The sequence below is a fragment of the Pleurodeles waltl genome, chromosome 3_1, assembly GCF_031143425.1.
Source record: "Pleurodeles waltl isolate 20211129_DDA chromosome 3_1, aPleWal1.hap1.20221129, whole genome shotgun sequence".
Lineage (NCBI taxonomy): Eukaryota > Metazoa > Chordata > Amphibia > Caudata > Salamandridae > Pleurodeles > Pleurodeles waltl.
In genome coordinates, this window is record NC_090440.1 from 1,302,543,524 (window position 1) to 1,302,558,862 (window position 15,339).

The 15,339-nt window shown below is 44.6% G+C and overlaps 1 protein-coding gene across 6 annotated transcripts in view; it reads right to left on the reverse strand.

Moving 5' to 3' along the window:
* KALRN (kalirin RhoGEF kinase) overlaps positions 1–15,339 on the reverse strand; it is a 1,333,112-nt gene that overhangs the window by 631,488 nt on the left and 686,285 nt on the right. For all 6 annotated transcript variants that reach the window (XM_069224644.1, XM_069224642.1, XM_069224641.1 and 3 more), the window contains exon 11: positions 7,054–7,245. In XM_069224644.1, coding sequence (XP_069080745.1) covers positions 7,054–7,245 — 192 coding nt within the window. The remainder of the gene's footprint in view (positions 1–7,053; positions 7,246–15,339) is intronic.

The window sequence follows — 15,339 nt, forward strand, 5'->3', positions numbered from 1 at the left end:
CTTATCTATTAAAATTGGGAGAGCTCGGAAACAGACTAATTATAAAAACAAGAACTATTTAAAATTACATGTATTCACAATCACAATATAATAGCTAATATTACCTCAAACTTGACTGAAAATGGTGAAAATATTAGGACAGACACACATTCTGGTTTGCAAACTACGTTAAAAACGCCTTTGTGTCATGAACCATTTATCTCTAGAAAAGATGTCTGCTGGCATCATTCTGGAGTACTGGCCTTTCTGGTAAAGCACTAAGAATTTGTAATGTATTGAACTGAACTCTGCTGGACATCTGCACACATTGTAAGGACCAAATGCAAAGGAACAGGTCCCTACTTAGTCCTGAAGCTGCCCCAAGTCGAGGTGAGTATTTAGCCAGACATGGTATTTTAACACGTCAGGTTGGACTCGGGTTCCTTCGGCATCTTTACTTAAAAAAAATAAAAAAAATCATAACTAAACATATCGGAATCAGGGTTATGTGAGCTAAAGTCCTGGGAATGGCAAGACACTTCCCAATTAATGTGAGAGAGATTGAGAGTGTGGCCCTGTATTGTGTCCGTGGGCACAAAACGACATAGCGATGGATATTAGCTCACTGGTGTTTATTAACCAATTTGGTGCATGTCTGGTGTACCATAGAACCCTTCCCTCTTATAGAGATGGAGTCGGGTCGGTAGGTAGGCGCATGAGTGTCTGATGTACAGTAGGCTGGTTCCCTCTTAAAGGGCGCGAGAGATGGATATGTGTGCGTTGCTTAATCACCGTCATGTGCAAGAGGAGGGTGAGGTTTATTAGCCCGTATTCATGCGGAAGGCGGCTCTTATTCCCTCAGGTGAGAGTGGAACAGGAACCGTATCCATGTCGTGTGTACATTAATAAAACCCCATTGTTTACTTCCTGAACATCTGAAAGCCACACCTTAATTCCTTGCTGCTAGTGTGAAGGAGCACCGATACCTCCCTGCTCCTAGGGCTACGTGTGGAAAGGATGCTCATATTCTTGGTGTGGAAGTGGAACGGGACCTTTTCTTCCTATGTGTGCGCGGAGAAGAGAGGGCCTCATATAGTGATGGACGAGGACCCATGACCTATGAACTCCGGGCGGCCATCCGGAAGAGGACTCTATCCTCGCTGTGGCGTGTGCGTGCATCCAACAGTGCTCTTGGGTTAGTGTGTAAGTGGATCCTTATAGCTTGATGTGCGTATGTGAGCAGGACGGCCCTTGCATCCTTGCTAGAGTTGTGAACTACACCCTTCCCATCTATGTTTGCCTGTAGCACCGGACAAGAGGACGTTTACCTCCTTTGATATATATGTGGTAGTCGACCACTACCTCCTTGGTGTGCCTGTGGAACAGTGAAATTGAACCATTGTCTCCTTGGTGAGCAAGAGTAAATGGATCTTTAATTCCTTGGTATCTTTTTGTAAAAGTGGAAGTGGAATTTCACCCCCTTGGTAAACGTGCAGATGAGAGAAGCCTTGCTTCCATGGGAGGCATGTGCAACATTGGAAGAGGACTTTAGCTCCTCTCTATGAAACGGTACAAGGGGAACTTAGCCTCCTTGGTCTGCGTGTGAACTGTGTAGAGGACCCCTATATCCTCGGTGTACATTTGGAACAGGGAAAAAGTACCCCTGCCTTCTCGCTGTGCGCACACAGACGTGGAAAATGACCTCTATCTCCTTGGCATTTAAGGGAAACTGTGAACGAGGACCTTTACCCCGTCTGTGTCCATGTGGAACAGTGGCAGAGGTCCCCACCTCTTTTGTCTACATGTAGCAGAGAGCTCCAGCCTACATGGTATGTATGTGGAACATTGGAAGAGGACAGTTACCTTCTTTTTGTGCCTGTGAAAGAATGAAGAAGGGACCCTACCTTCCTGGTGATCGTGTGAAGCAGCAGAAGAAAAGCTCCATAGTGAAAAAAAGGACATTTAATACCTTGGTGCACCTGTCGAGGAGTGCCCTTGGCTCAGCCGAGTTGAGGTGGAACAGAGGAAGGGAGTCTTAGCCACCTCGGTAAGAACCCTTACCTCCCGTGTGTGTGTGTGTGTGTGTGTGGAGCGGTAGGAGGAAGAGGATTCTTCCTTCCCAGAGTTGAGGTGGAACAGAGGAAGGGAGTCTTAGCCACCTCGGTAAGAACCCTTACCTCCCGTGTGTGTGTGTGTGTGTGGAGCGGTAGGAGGAAGAGGATTCTTCCTTCCCAGAGTTGAGGTGGAACAGAGGAAGGGAGTCTTAGCCACCTCGGTAAGAACCCTTACCTCCTGTGTGTGTGGAGCAGTAGGAGGAAGAGGATTCTTCCTTCCTTTGGTGAGTGTGAACAGGTGCAGATGACTTGCATACATGACTGCTTATACAACAGTAAAAGAGAGCTAGACAGATAGAGTGAGAGAAACAGTAAAGGGTGACCATTCCTTCTTTAGTGTGCGTGTGAAACAGTGCAAGAAGATCCCTACCTCCACTGTGTGTGCAAAACTATAGGAGCACCTTTACCTTCTCAGTGTGTGTGTGTGTGAACAGTGAAAGAGGACCTTTCCCTGCCCGGTGTGTGTGGCACAGTGTAAGAGGATGCCTACTTCCGAAGCGTGTATATAAGAGTAGAAGATGGTCTTACCTCCTCTCAGTGCGCAGGTGAAATGGTGAAAGAGGAGTTTTACCTCCTCAATGCCTGTGAAACAGTATCAGTATCCCTACATCCACGATGTATGTGTGTGTAGAATATAAGAGGGTGCTTACTTCCTACCCCCTGGGGGGTTCAGGGGGAACAGGGTTCAGGGGGAAACAGAAAAAAAGGAATCTTGCCTCCTTGGTGTGCGTGTGAAAAAGTGAAAGGACCCCTATCTTTTCGGGGTGTGTGAAACAGTGAAAGGACTCCTTACAGTATCCTTTGTGCGCACGGAACAGCATAAGAGGGCACCGAACTACTGGTGTGTGTAAGGGACAGATTAAGAGGATTCGATCTTCTCAGTGTGCGTGTGCGAAAGTGGAAGAGGCCCCCTACCTTCTCAGTGTGTGTGCGTTTGTGTGGAGCAGTAAATGAGGACCCTTGCCTCTTTGGTGTGCGCAGCTTTCGAAGTGCATAAATGAAACTATGTGAACTGTGACCTTGTGTACAATGGGGGGCGTTGTCAGTAAGTGTGAAGGCGGGGTGACAAACATGGATAAAAAAAAGAACAAAATATTCTCTAACTTTTTGGGGGGGACTTTCACCTTTAGCAAATGCATATGATATATAATGTACACACCTTAACTGAAAAATAAACACAACTTAAATATATCTGTGTGAAATGCATTTTTCTGGTAGGACAGCTTGGCTGGTTAATATCATCACTTTAGATGTCTGTGGATGTAACTGGATGGTCACGGATTTGAATCCCAGTTGATGCACAGGGTAAATAGCGACAGTTTAAAAAATGTATTACATACAGCATAAGATAAATTGCACACAGTGTAAATGGGCTGCTGCAAAATATACAAAAAAAAACATTTGTTTGAATGTTTGCAGTGCATTTAAACATTGTGTTTTTAGTAATATGTTGATTGTACCTAGTACAAACAATTTTTATTTGTTTCCATCAAAAGGACAAATTTCGGTCATTCAAAATATCCCTTATGGGGAAATGGTACGCATTAGACGAAATTGCAGCACTAATTATATTTTTTGGACACAAATACAGCATGCACAAGATCGTTTTATCAACAGGGGCTATGATGCCCATAACTTAACACAGGAAATTAGTTGTATTATAAAGACTCCCAGGAAAAACACATTGGCGACCAAGACGCAGGGAACTAGACAGACTAGAAGAAACATTTTAGCATTTGTGACTCGATATACGGCTCATAGCCAGGGCATTTTTAAAATTCTCAGACGCCACTGGCCTCTCCTAACTGAGGTTCCGGGACTGAAAGGAATAATATCTTGCAAACCTAAGATCACTTATCGCAGAGGGCTAACCCTTAGAGATCATCTGTGTCCCAGTTACATTGCCTCTACTTACCCTGCCACTTGGCTTTCATCAAAACCGAAAGGGTTTTACACTTGCCATGGTTGCAATGTCTGTATTTTTGGCCGTGATAAAATCAGGGATTTCTGTTATCACAACTCAAGAAGTTTTTCCATTCACCAATTCATCAACTGTAATACTAAATTTGTTGTTTACATTTTGGGTTGTCCATGTAATAAAGTCTATGTGGGCAGTACCATACGCCCCTTGAAACTAAGAATACAGGAGCAACTGCGAGCCATAAAAAACCATGATTCGACATATCCATTTGCCATACAAATAACACTAGCTCATTCTAATGATTCAACAATGTGGTTTCATGGTATTGCACACGTTCCTGTCCATCCCAGAGGGGGTAATAGAGAAATGATTCTGCGCCAAAAAGAGGCGGCCTGGATCTGTCGCTTACAAGCGGTAGACCTAGGCCATAATACCGACCATGAATTTCATTATTTTTTGTAACCTGTCAGTTTCTTTTGAACTTTATTACTTTTATGGTCATACATTAGTATTTATTCTTTGCATTTGTTAAGTTTAGATTATTATGCATCTGTCATATCTCTCTGCTATTTGTTATACTGTTATTTATTTCTTCTGTACATCATGTTGCATTACTGTGGACACTTGGAGTTATACTGCATCCATTTCTTGTACATTATACATTATATATAATATGCCCACTGGTCTACCTAATGAATAATATATATTTGTACTTCAGTCATAACAGGACACATCATTTTTGTTGGGGTTCTCTCTATGGTTATATTTTTCTTTTTCTTTGTTTTAATTTTTTTCTCTTCACTACTCTTGTTCTTATTACTACTATTAATACTTTATTCCATATTTATTTGTCTTTCTTTGTTTGTTACTTTTTGCCGTGTGATACACTAATTATCCACTCTTCTCCACTGACTGGACACAATTGCATTGGTATAATTGTATTTGCAATACATACACTCCCCCTCTGCCCCCCTTTCTCATTACTCCTCTCCCAATATGGCGGCCACCTTTGTCCGTCTTTGATTTTTATTTTACTTTCCCTCACGTCAGGGAGTCCGCCACTTCCGGCTTCAGGGCACATATCTTGTGCCTCGGGACCGGTTCCCTTTTGGTTCTGTGTTGCGGTTCCTGGACCGCGGCTGAATTTTTCGGTATTGAGATCAGCGCGCTGCGCTGAACACACGTGCGCCCCAGCTGTACTTTTGACCCGCATTTCAACCAGCCGCCCCACACTTCACTTGCCTACGGACGGTAAGTTCCTGTTGAACCTTAAATGGTTACCCCTTTTTTTTTTTTTTTTTACTGTTTTTCGTGCATTTTTCGCTTGCTACTTATTTCGGCACCTAATTAAGACCCTTTGGTCTCTTGATTTCCAGACATCATTCCGTGAGCCATATATATATTTATATATCTTTTTTTGGGCCGGCTACGTGTCACCTTCCATGCCTTTTTTGGATCTCCTATTTGTTGCGGAGTTACTTGTTCAATAGTTCATGGCGGTAAGCCTCTCTCTTCCTTTCTCCTTTCCCGTATTACTTTCTTATTGGACTATGAGGGTTTTCACTCTAAGTCCTGTTACTCATTATATTTACCATATTCATCTTTGGAATTTTTCCCTAGGTAATTTATATACCAATATACATTGTGTTACTACTGACTGGATACACGTTGGGGTATGACTTCTCCAGATCTCTCGCTGTACAACTTGATAACTATCTTTTTCACTGCTGGCATTTTTACTTTTTTTACTACATTTCTCTTCTTTGACACGGATTACTAACTTGCTACATACACATTTTACACATTATACACATTATTAGAACTATTTTCTTTTTCTCTTATATTGGCACATGCTGCATGATTATGCATGACCTCGATTTTATTGTGTACAGGTTGGTTAATCTTCAACATTTATTGGCACACACTATCTCAACTGAGATTCCGAGTGGCTCTTTTGTAAATCTATTGTTATCTCTACCTTCCTCACAAGCCTTTCGATACCTTTACTTTTTTACCTTTACTTACTCACTTTGTACTATATCATAGAATATATATGTTTCCTTTGGTTATGTCTACAGCCCTGAAGAAGCCCTATGTTAGGCGAAACGCGTTGGCTATTCATCATGAATTCATCACCTGTCTATGAATCCGCTACGATTACAAGGACATAAGGATCTTTGGTTTTTTTTGTTTGTATATCATTTTGTTGTCATTATCTACATTGCCCATTTGTGTGGCAAAAAAATTACTATTTTGGACTATTTACGAAATATTAAACCTGAAACAACCTTTTTCTTCTACATTGCTACACTGGCACTAGCCTTTTTGTTATACTGTTCTTTGTACAATTTGCAGTGCACCACCTTTTTGAGCGATACAAAAAAAACGTTTGTTTGAATGTTTGCAGTGCATTTAAACATTGTGTTTTTAGTAATATGTTGATTGTACCTAGTACAAACAATTTTTATTGGTTTCCATCAAAAGGACAAATTCCCGAGTTTGTCAATTAAAGGCTATACTGGCTCCCATGCATTCAGCAGATTAACCCAGTGACCAATTGCACATATTTACATTTCTTTCAGGTAGCAGGCACCTTAGAAAGAAGGCTTGCTGCTTCTTTATCTGCCTCTCCCTTCACTTTATGCTAGAGAAGTCCCTTCTCGCCTTTCAACCGGCGCACCTCAACCGAGCAGGAAAGGTTGCTCTTCAAATAAAAAGTATGGGAACTGTTTTGGTCAAATTGATAAAGCTTGGGGACGTAGTTCCCCTGCCCCCTTCAATTTCTGGGTGAAAGGACCTCTACCTTCTAGATGTGTGTGAGAAATAGTTAAAGAGGACATCCTACCTCCTAGGTGGTACAGAACAGCAGAAGAGGACCCCGACCAACAGGTGTGTGTTGCAACAAAATAGGAGGTCCCCTAACCTCCTCAGTGCGCTTGTGACAGTGCAAGAGGACTCGTACTTCCTCATCAGTGTGCTTGTGAAACAGTACCCCTACCTCCCCAGTGCGCCTGTGACACAATGAAAGAGGACCCTTACCTCCTTGGTGTGCGTGTGGAAGAGCACAGACATGTCGAGCAGGAGCTTGCGCTGCTCCACGCGCCTCACGAAGTCCTGGATCCGCACCTCCAGGTGCCTCGCCGCCTTGTAGATCTCCTCGGGGTCACATTCCCCCGTCTGCGCCAGCTGCTCGGCCGCCTCCAGCAACTTATCGGCATTGGTGTAGGTGTTCTGCAAGAGGCAAAGCAGAGCGCGTGAGTCGTGCGGTGTGCAGCCGGGCTCTGCTCACACGGTGCAGGCAGCCCCCCTCTCCGGCGCGGGAGCCCCCCCCCCCCCCCAAGCAATGATGAGTGTCTGCGGAGCGCAGCAAACCAGCCCTTCCAGCGCCACGACCCCCTCTCCTCGCAAGGCAGCGTGCGCGGCTCCCGCCCCACAGCCGATAAGCAGGAATGTGCACTTGTGTCCCTCACCAGCCCCTGGAATGCCTCAGGGCTGAGGCAGCGAGGCGACCCGACAGGCTTCATTCAGGCGCCTCGGAGGATGGAACTGGACACGGAGGAGCTGAGGAGGTTCACACGAGCTTCCCACAGAGCAGCACACACCCCTTCCACCATGCTGTGGATGTTATCAACACACGGCTCTGAAGCAGCTCGGTGTGACGTCCGCGCAAAGCCAATCCGAAATATCCCAACTTCGCACTGCGTAGCAGCCAACCCGGCAGAATGTAAACACAGCACAGCATCATTTATGACAACGACTGATAACCCCGTAGTACTTCATACTAGGCATTTATACACCAGGCAATGTTAACACTGGCCATGCTTTGGCACAGCATAACTCAGCATCAGATCATTTTCGCTATAATAAAAGCAAACATAACTTTGTCTAAGCCACTCGGTGATGTAAACAGTCGGGAGGAATGTATACTAGACATCCTCTAACCAGCACATGTACACTATATCCTGCTCAGCGTTCGCTCGCGTGGTCACGTCACAGCCGTTTTCATGGAGGCGCATATTTATTTTTTTATTTCAACATCATTTTTATTGAAAAATGTATAAGACAATAAATACAGGCATAGTACAGGAGGCGCATGATTCTTATACGGGTTCATGGGGTACATATATGTATTTCAAGTAGCACCCCAAGTGGACCGGTGGAGGCCGCTATATTGACGATATCCAGTACCGCGCATCGTGCCACCACACGTTTAGCGTTTCCGATTTTGTCAAGTGGGGATGTTGCATAACTCGGCGGTGTAGTTTCACCGACCTTGGAAAGATGAAAGTCTGAGTCGAGTCTTCTAGGAGCAGGTACTGCAATCACTGCACTCGTATGTAAGTATGCACTTAAAACTGAGCCATCAGAATTATACCAACACCAATAAAAAGCAATAATCACTGTGATATTTCATGACACATTCTACATTTCCCTTTCTAGGGCACAGCTCATAGAACCTAAACTGTTATACCTGAAGCAATTATACTGAAAGCAAAATACAGAAATACAACTCCTAAAATATAACTGTAATGGTTAAGACTAGAATGCCAAAAGAGCAATCCCGAAATATGTAAAACAAACGGAAAACCTAATAAAGATGAACAGACAACACCAAACCTATTCTTAACACTCACAATACGAACCTATGCCTGGTGCTATCCTTAAGCACGCCCTTACCCCAGTGCTAACCTATCCCTCACTATACAGCCTGACTCTAGCCCTAAACCTAACCACAGCACTGGGCCATTACCCTGAAGTTAACCTGCATCTAAGCTGTAAGGAAATGCCTCCTTGGCATGGTTGCCCCCTGACTTTTTGCCTTTGCTGATGCTATGTTTACAATTGAAAGTGTGCTGAGGCCTGCTAACCAGGCCCCAGCACCAGTGTTCTTTCCCTAACCTGTACTTTTGTATCCACAATTGGCAGACCCTGGCATCCAGATAAGTCCCTTGTAACTGGTACTTCTAGTACCAAGGGCCCTGATGCCAAGGAAGGTCTCTAAGGGCTGCAGCATGTCTTATGCCACCCTGGAGACCTCTCACTCAGCACAGACACACTGCTTGCCAGCTTGTGTGTGCTAGTGAGGACAAAACGAGTAAGTCGACATGGCACTCCCCTCAGGGTGCCATGCCAGCCTCTCACTGCCTATGCAGTATAGGTAAGACACCCTCTAGCAGGCCTTACAGCCCTAAGGCAGGGTGCACTATACCATAGGTGAGGGTACCAGTGCATGAGCATGGTACCCCTACAGTGTCTAAACAAAACCTTAGACATTGTAAGTGCAGGGTAGCCATAAGAGTATATGGTCTGGGAGTTTGTCAAACACGAACTCCACAGCACCATAATGGCTACACTGAAAACTGGGAAGTTTGGTATCAAACTTCTCAGCACAATAAATGCACACTGATGCCAGTGGACATTTTATTGTAAAATACACCACAGAGGGCACCTTAGAGGTGCCCCCTGAAACTTAACCGACTATCTGTGTAGGCTGACTAGTTTTAGCAGCCTGCCACAAACCGAGACATGTTGCTGGCCCCATGGGGAGAGTGCCTTTGTCACTCTGAGGCCAGTAACAAAGCCTGCACTGGGTGGAGATGCTAACACCTCTCCCAGGCAGGAATTGTCACACCTGGCGGTGAGCCTCAAAGGCTCACCTCCTTTGTGCCAACCCAGCAGGACACTCCAGCTAGTGGAGTTGCCCGCCCCCTCCGGCCAGGCCCCACTTTTGGCGGCAAGGCCGGAGAAAATAATGAGAATAACAAGGAGGAGTCACTGGCCAGTCAGGACAGCCCCTAAGGTGTCCTGAGCTGAGGTGACTCTGACTTTTAGAAATCCTCCATCTTGCAGATGGAGGATTCCCCCAATAGGGTTAGGATTGTGACCCCCTCCCCTTGGGAGGAGGCACAAAGAGGGTGTACCCACCCTCAGGGCTAGTAGCCATTGGCTACTAACCCCCCAGACCTAAACACGCCCTTAAATTTAGTATTTAAGGGCTACCCTGAACCCTAGAAAATTAGATTCCTGCAACTACAAGAAGAAGGACTGCCCAGCTGAAAACCCCTGCAGCGGAAGACCAGAAGACGACAACTGCCTTGGCCCCAGAAACTCACCGGCCTGTCTCCTGCCTTCCAAAGATCCTGCTCCAGCGACGCCTTCCGAAGGGACCAGCGACCTTGACATCCTCTGAGGACTGCCCCTGCTTCGAAAAGACAAGAAACTCCCGAGGACAGCGGACCTGCTCCAAGAAACGCTGCAACTTTGTTTCCAGCAGCTTTAAAGAACCCTGCAAGCTCCCCGCAAGAAGCGTGAGACTTGCAACACTGCACCCGGCGACCCCGACTCGGCTGGTGGCGATCCAACACCTCAGGAGGGACCCCAGGACTACTCTAAGACTGTGAGTACAAAAACCTGTCCCCCCTGAGCCCCCACAGCGCCGCCTGCAGAGGGAATCCCGAGGCTTCCCCTGACCGCGACTCTTTGAACCTAAAGTCCCGACGCCTGGGAGAGACCCTGCACCCGCAGCCCCCAGGACCTGAAGGACCGGACTTTCACTGGAGAAGTGACCCCCAGGAGTCCCTCTCCCTTGCCCAAGTGGAGGTTTCCCCGAGGAATCCCCCCCTTGCCTGCCTGCAGCGCTGAAGAGATCCCGAGATCTCTCATAGACTAACATTGCGAACCCGACGCTTGTTGCTACACTGCACCCGGCCGCCCCCGCGCCGCTGAGGGTGAAATTTCTGTGTGGAGTTGAGTCCCCCCCGGTGCCCTACAAAACCCCCCTGGTCTGCCCTCCGAAGACGCGGGTACTTACCTGCAAGCAGACCGGAACCGGAGCACCCCCTTCTCTCCATTCTAGCCTATGCGTTTTGTGCACCACTTTGAACTCTGCACCTGACCGGCCCTGAGCTGCTGGTGTGGTGACTTTGGGGTTGCTCTGAACCCCCAACGGTGGGCTACCTTGGACCAAGAACTAAGCCCTGTAAGTGTCTTACTTACCTGGTTAACCTAACAAATACTTACCTCCCCTAGGAACTGTGAAAATTGCACTAAGTGTCCACTTTTAAAACAGCTATTTGTGAATAACTTGAAAAGTATACATGCAATTTTGATGATTTGAAGTTCCTAAAGTACTTACCTGCAATACCTTTCGAATGAGATATTACATGTAGAATTTGAACCTGTGGTTCTTAAAATAAACTAAGAAAAGATATTTTTCTATATAAAAACCTATTGGCTGGATTTGTCTCTGAGTGTGTGTACCTCATTTATTGTCTATGTGTATGTACAACAAATGCTTAACACTACTCCTTGGATAAGCCTACTGCTCGACCACACTACCACAAAATAGAGCATTAGTATTATCTCTTTTTACCACTATTTTACCTCTAAGGGGAACCCTTGGACTCTGTGCATGCTATTCCTTACTTTGAAATAGCACATACAGAGCCAACTTCCTACATAAGCCAAGTCCTGAGGCCAAGCATACTGCAAACCCAAAGGTTCACTCTTGAGGTGACACAAAGGCCGATGCTAGCCCTAGCCACATGGCACGACTCTAGCACTAAACTCGTCTCTGAGCCCTTGAACCCAAGTGCTGACCCTGAGGCCAGCGCTGCCCCTAAAACTAACTCTTGCTCTGTGCCCTCACTCCACCACTAAAGCAAAGCCAAGATTAAAGCTGATCTTCTTTTAAAATTTTGATAAAAAAAAAAGACTCATGCGTCGTCATGAGTGGACGGCTAATTCGCAGTATGCACTTTTTCCTGTTATGCACCATTGCAGGGTCAAAACTTTTACTAGGGCAACGATGATCACATCTGATAGATTTCAAGCTCCCCTGGGTCAGATTTTTTTTCAATGTGATAACTATCCCATCAAAAACCTAGTCACCTCATAATGAGGATCAGAAAGACAGCGATAAACCTAGAAGCATTTATAACAACTATTCCTATTAGCTGCAGAACAGTTATACAATGGACCATGCCAGCGCTCTGATAACAATATGACAAAGTGACTTAACCCGGCACCCAAGACTAATAAGCTGCAAAAGAGTGACGCGGGTCACATGCTCATTCCAACCCTGACATCTGTGCAGAGACTGCAAAAACGTGCAATTCAACATGTCATCAAACCTTCCGCCCAAAAGGCTGAAGTTATTGAATCTCCAAGGCCTGCTAGACATGTTCACACGTGTTGAATCAACTTATCTCGTACTGTATCCTGGCTTACTGACTGCTCCAATCACTCACCAGAAATATTAATTGCAATAATTCATTAACCCTTGTACTTTATCATTTGCAGCATTATATATAGTGATTCATACTCATGAGGGACTCGTAGTTAGGGGACACAGGCAGCCACTCGAAACACTCAAATTTAACTAAAAATGGTAGCCACTTGCTAACCCTGTGGAGATCGGCCTCGCCCGGAAGTCGTGTTTGTACTGCAAACCAGCACTACAACCTTAAAGACATTGGCCACTCAGGTAGGCGAGACAATCTAGGCCCGTAACGCAAGTGGTGTGGAGTGACAGAGTGGAATGGCAGAGAGTAGAGTGCTGTAGAGTGGAGAGGCAGAGTGTTGCGTATTGGAGTGGCACAGAGTGGAGCCGCGAAGTGTGGCATACACTGGAGTGGCATAAAGTAGAGAGGACTGGTGTAGAGTGCATTGGCGTAGTGTTGCAGAGTATAGAGGTGTAGAGTACTGTGGCACTGACTGCAGTGGCACTAAATCCAGAGGCGTACAATGCACTGTCGTAGAATGCAGTGCCAAAGGTTAAAATGTTTTTTTTAAAATATTTGTTTGCAAATTAAATAAATATGTTATCATTTGTGTATGTGTTAGATGGACTTGCTTTGCGGTTCAAATCATCGAGCATCCGCATTTAGGCCGGGGTCCCCAGCTTCCAGTAATGATTCAGCAGGAGATCCTCAGATTCTAATAATGATGCAGTGGGGGTCCCAAGGTTCCAGTAATGATAAAGTGGGGACCTACAGAGGTCAAAAGGTTAAGAACGACTGACATAAAGTGGTGTAAAGTGCAAAGGCACAGAGTGCAGTGGTGCAGAGTAGATTGGCGTTCAGTGGATTGGCGTAAAGTGCAAGGGCATAGAGAGCAGTGGCATAAAGTGCAGTGTTGCAGAATGGGACAGAGTGGAGCTGTGCTGAGTAGATTAGTGTGGCCTAGACTGGCGTGGTGTAGAGTGCAGTGGCAAAGAGTGCTGGGGGTAGAGTAGAGTAGTGAAGCATGCATTGGCGTAGAGTGGTACAGGGTAGAGTAGAGTGGTACAGGGTAGAGAAGAGAGGTGTAGCGTCAAATGGTGTAGATTGCAGTGGTATAGAGTGGAGTGGCGTGGAGTGGTGCAGAACAGAGTGAAATAAAATGGAGTGGCTTAGAGTGGAATATTCATGGTGTGGTAGCACACTGCCGTTCCTGACAACACATTTTCAATTGAAATGACCATTGCATTTGTACAGACATACAGTTTTACTAATAAAACTATAAAGTGCTTGCACAAAAACATATGGAAATTTAATCACCTAGTTTAATGATTAGTTTTGATCATATTAAAGTATTTGTTTAAAACACACTTCAGAAATAACAAAAAATGTGCTTCATTTGTGCGTTCATAGTTCTGATATATTCTGAAATACTTACAAAGTTCATTTAAAATTTGTCCTGTGCTAGAAATCTACTCTTTTCTATCCCTAGTATCCAAATAGATTGTCACATAAATCCTCTCACTTTGAAGTTAGGGAAAGAAAAGTAAACAAGTGCCAATGGAAGACAGCGTCTGACATTTGACAGCGGTCTTTGAATGCACAGTAAATGTGACAATATAATAAAAAGATTGAACGTTCTGTTAACAGAAAGTGAGTTTGTTGAAGGATACAGAACACACAGTTTTAGGCAATGACAGGGCCGGACTGCACCTGAAGAGCTTAAAGCAAGTAAAGCCAGAAAATGGAAAGCCAGAAGTGTAAGTTGCAAAGCCAATGCTAATCAACGAGTGGAATGAATTCCTAGGTCAACTTTCTGAAAGTCCCCAAGATGTCTTTAGCAATCCAGACAGCTGTGCTGTATGATGGGCTGTGACCTAAAAAGTATGCCCTAATAAAACAGAACCGACACAGAGAGCATATAAAGAGCATACTAACATTTCTATCAAATATCCCCAAAACACCAAAAAGTTGTAGGATACCACATCTTTTCACCCGACCTGGAGAAAAACTGACCACAAGTCGGACATTGTTTCCTGGTGTATAGAGAACTTAGAGATAAAGGGGCACAGAAAACCCTCTTCACAACCAACGAGGCCATATTGTGGGGTGAAACCCTCCTTACTGCACATTCTTTGAGGTCAATAGTCACACAGAAGAAACTTGGGGCCCAACCTCCAACATACTTTTGGTAAATGGCAGGAATAATGAGAAGTCCGGGTATTTACCGTAGTTTATGAAAGGTTGCAGAGTAATTGAAAAGCTGTGTGGGGCTAGGGCACTCGCAGTATTTAGATACCTGTTCCACTTGCGTTGGGGGGTCTCCTTCAGAACATTACTAAATCACAATCATAACAAATTAACAAAAAATGCCTGTTTGTGAGCCTTGCTATGGAAACAAGCAGTACATATTCCATACCAAGACTATGCAGCTCTGTAAAGAATTAAAATGGCAAATCAAACAGAAAAATCAACGGAGAATTAATGTTTATTCCAGGCCAGTGATCCTTACAAAGTCCCAATGTCATGTAATCATAAATTCCCAACACCAACCGAGTAGAGACTATCATCATCTGTCATATATATTTCCAGCGACTGGGAAATATAAACACACCGATCTGTTGCAGAGGTCTGGTAAATTTGTCTGACTCAAGAAACATGTGGCATTTGTATTCTTTTTTAACGTATACATCTCCTGCTTAAAGATCCATGTATGTATACGAAGGGGGCTGAAACCGTGGTGGTGTCTGCAATAAATTGGTAGAAAGCCAACAAATGTAAATGGTTAATTTTTTTTTTTTTTAAATAAATGCAGACTCACTTATCTATCAACGATGGGAACTGATACAGCAATTCTCTTGCTTTCTCGATGTGGCTAACATAAATGCATAAAACAGCTATATTCTTTGAACTTGTGTCTAATCCATCACAAATATCCTAGGTCACCTATGGACCGGGTTGGTTGTGAAATAGTCCCTAAATTTCATAAGCAAATTGATTAATTTGTGTCCAGTGAATGCTCAAAGGTAAAAGATGTAAAAAATAATTTTATATAGAGGTATTTATAATTATTGGATTTTGTGAAGAAAAAAAACAGAATAAATGA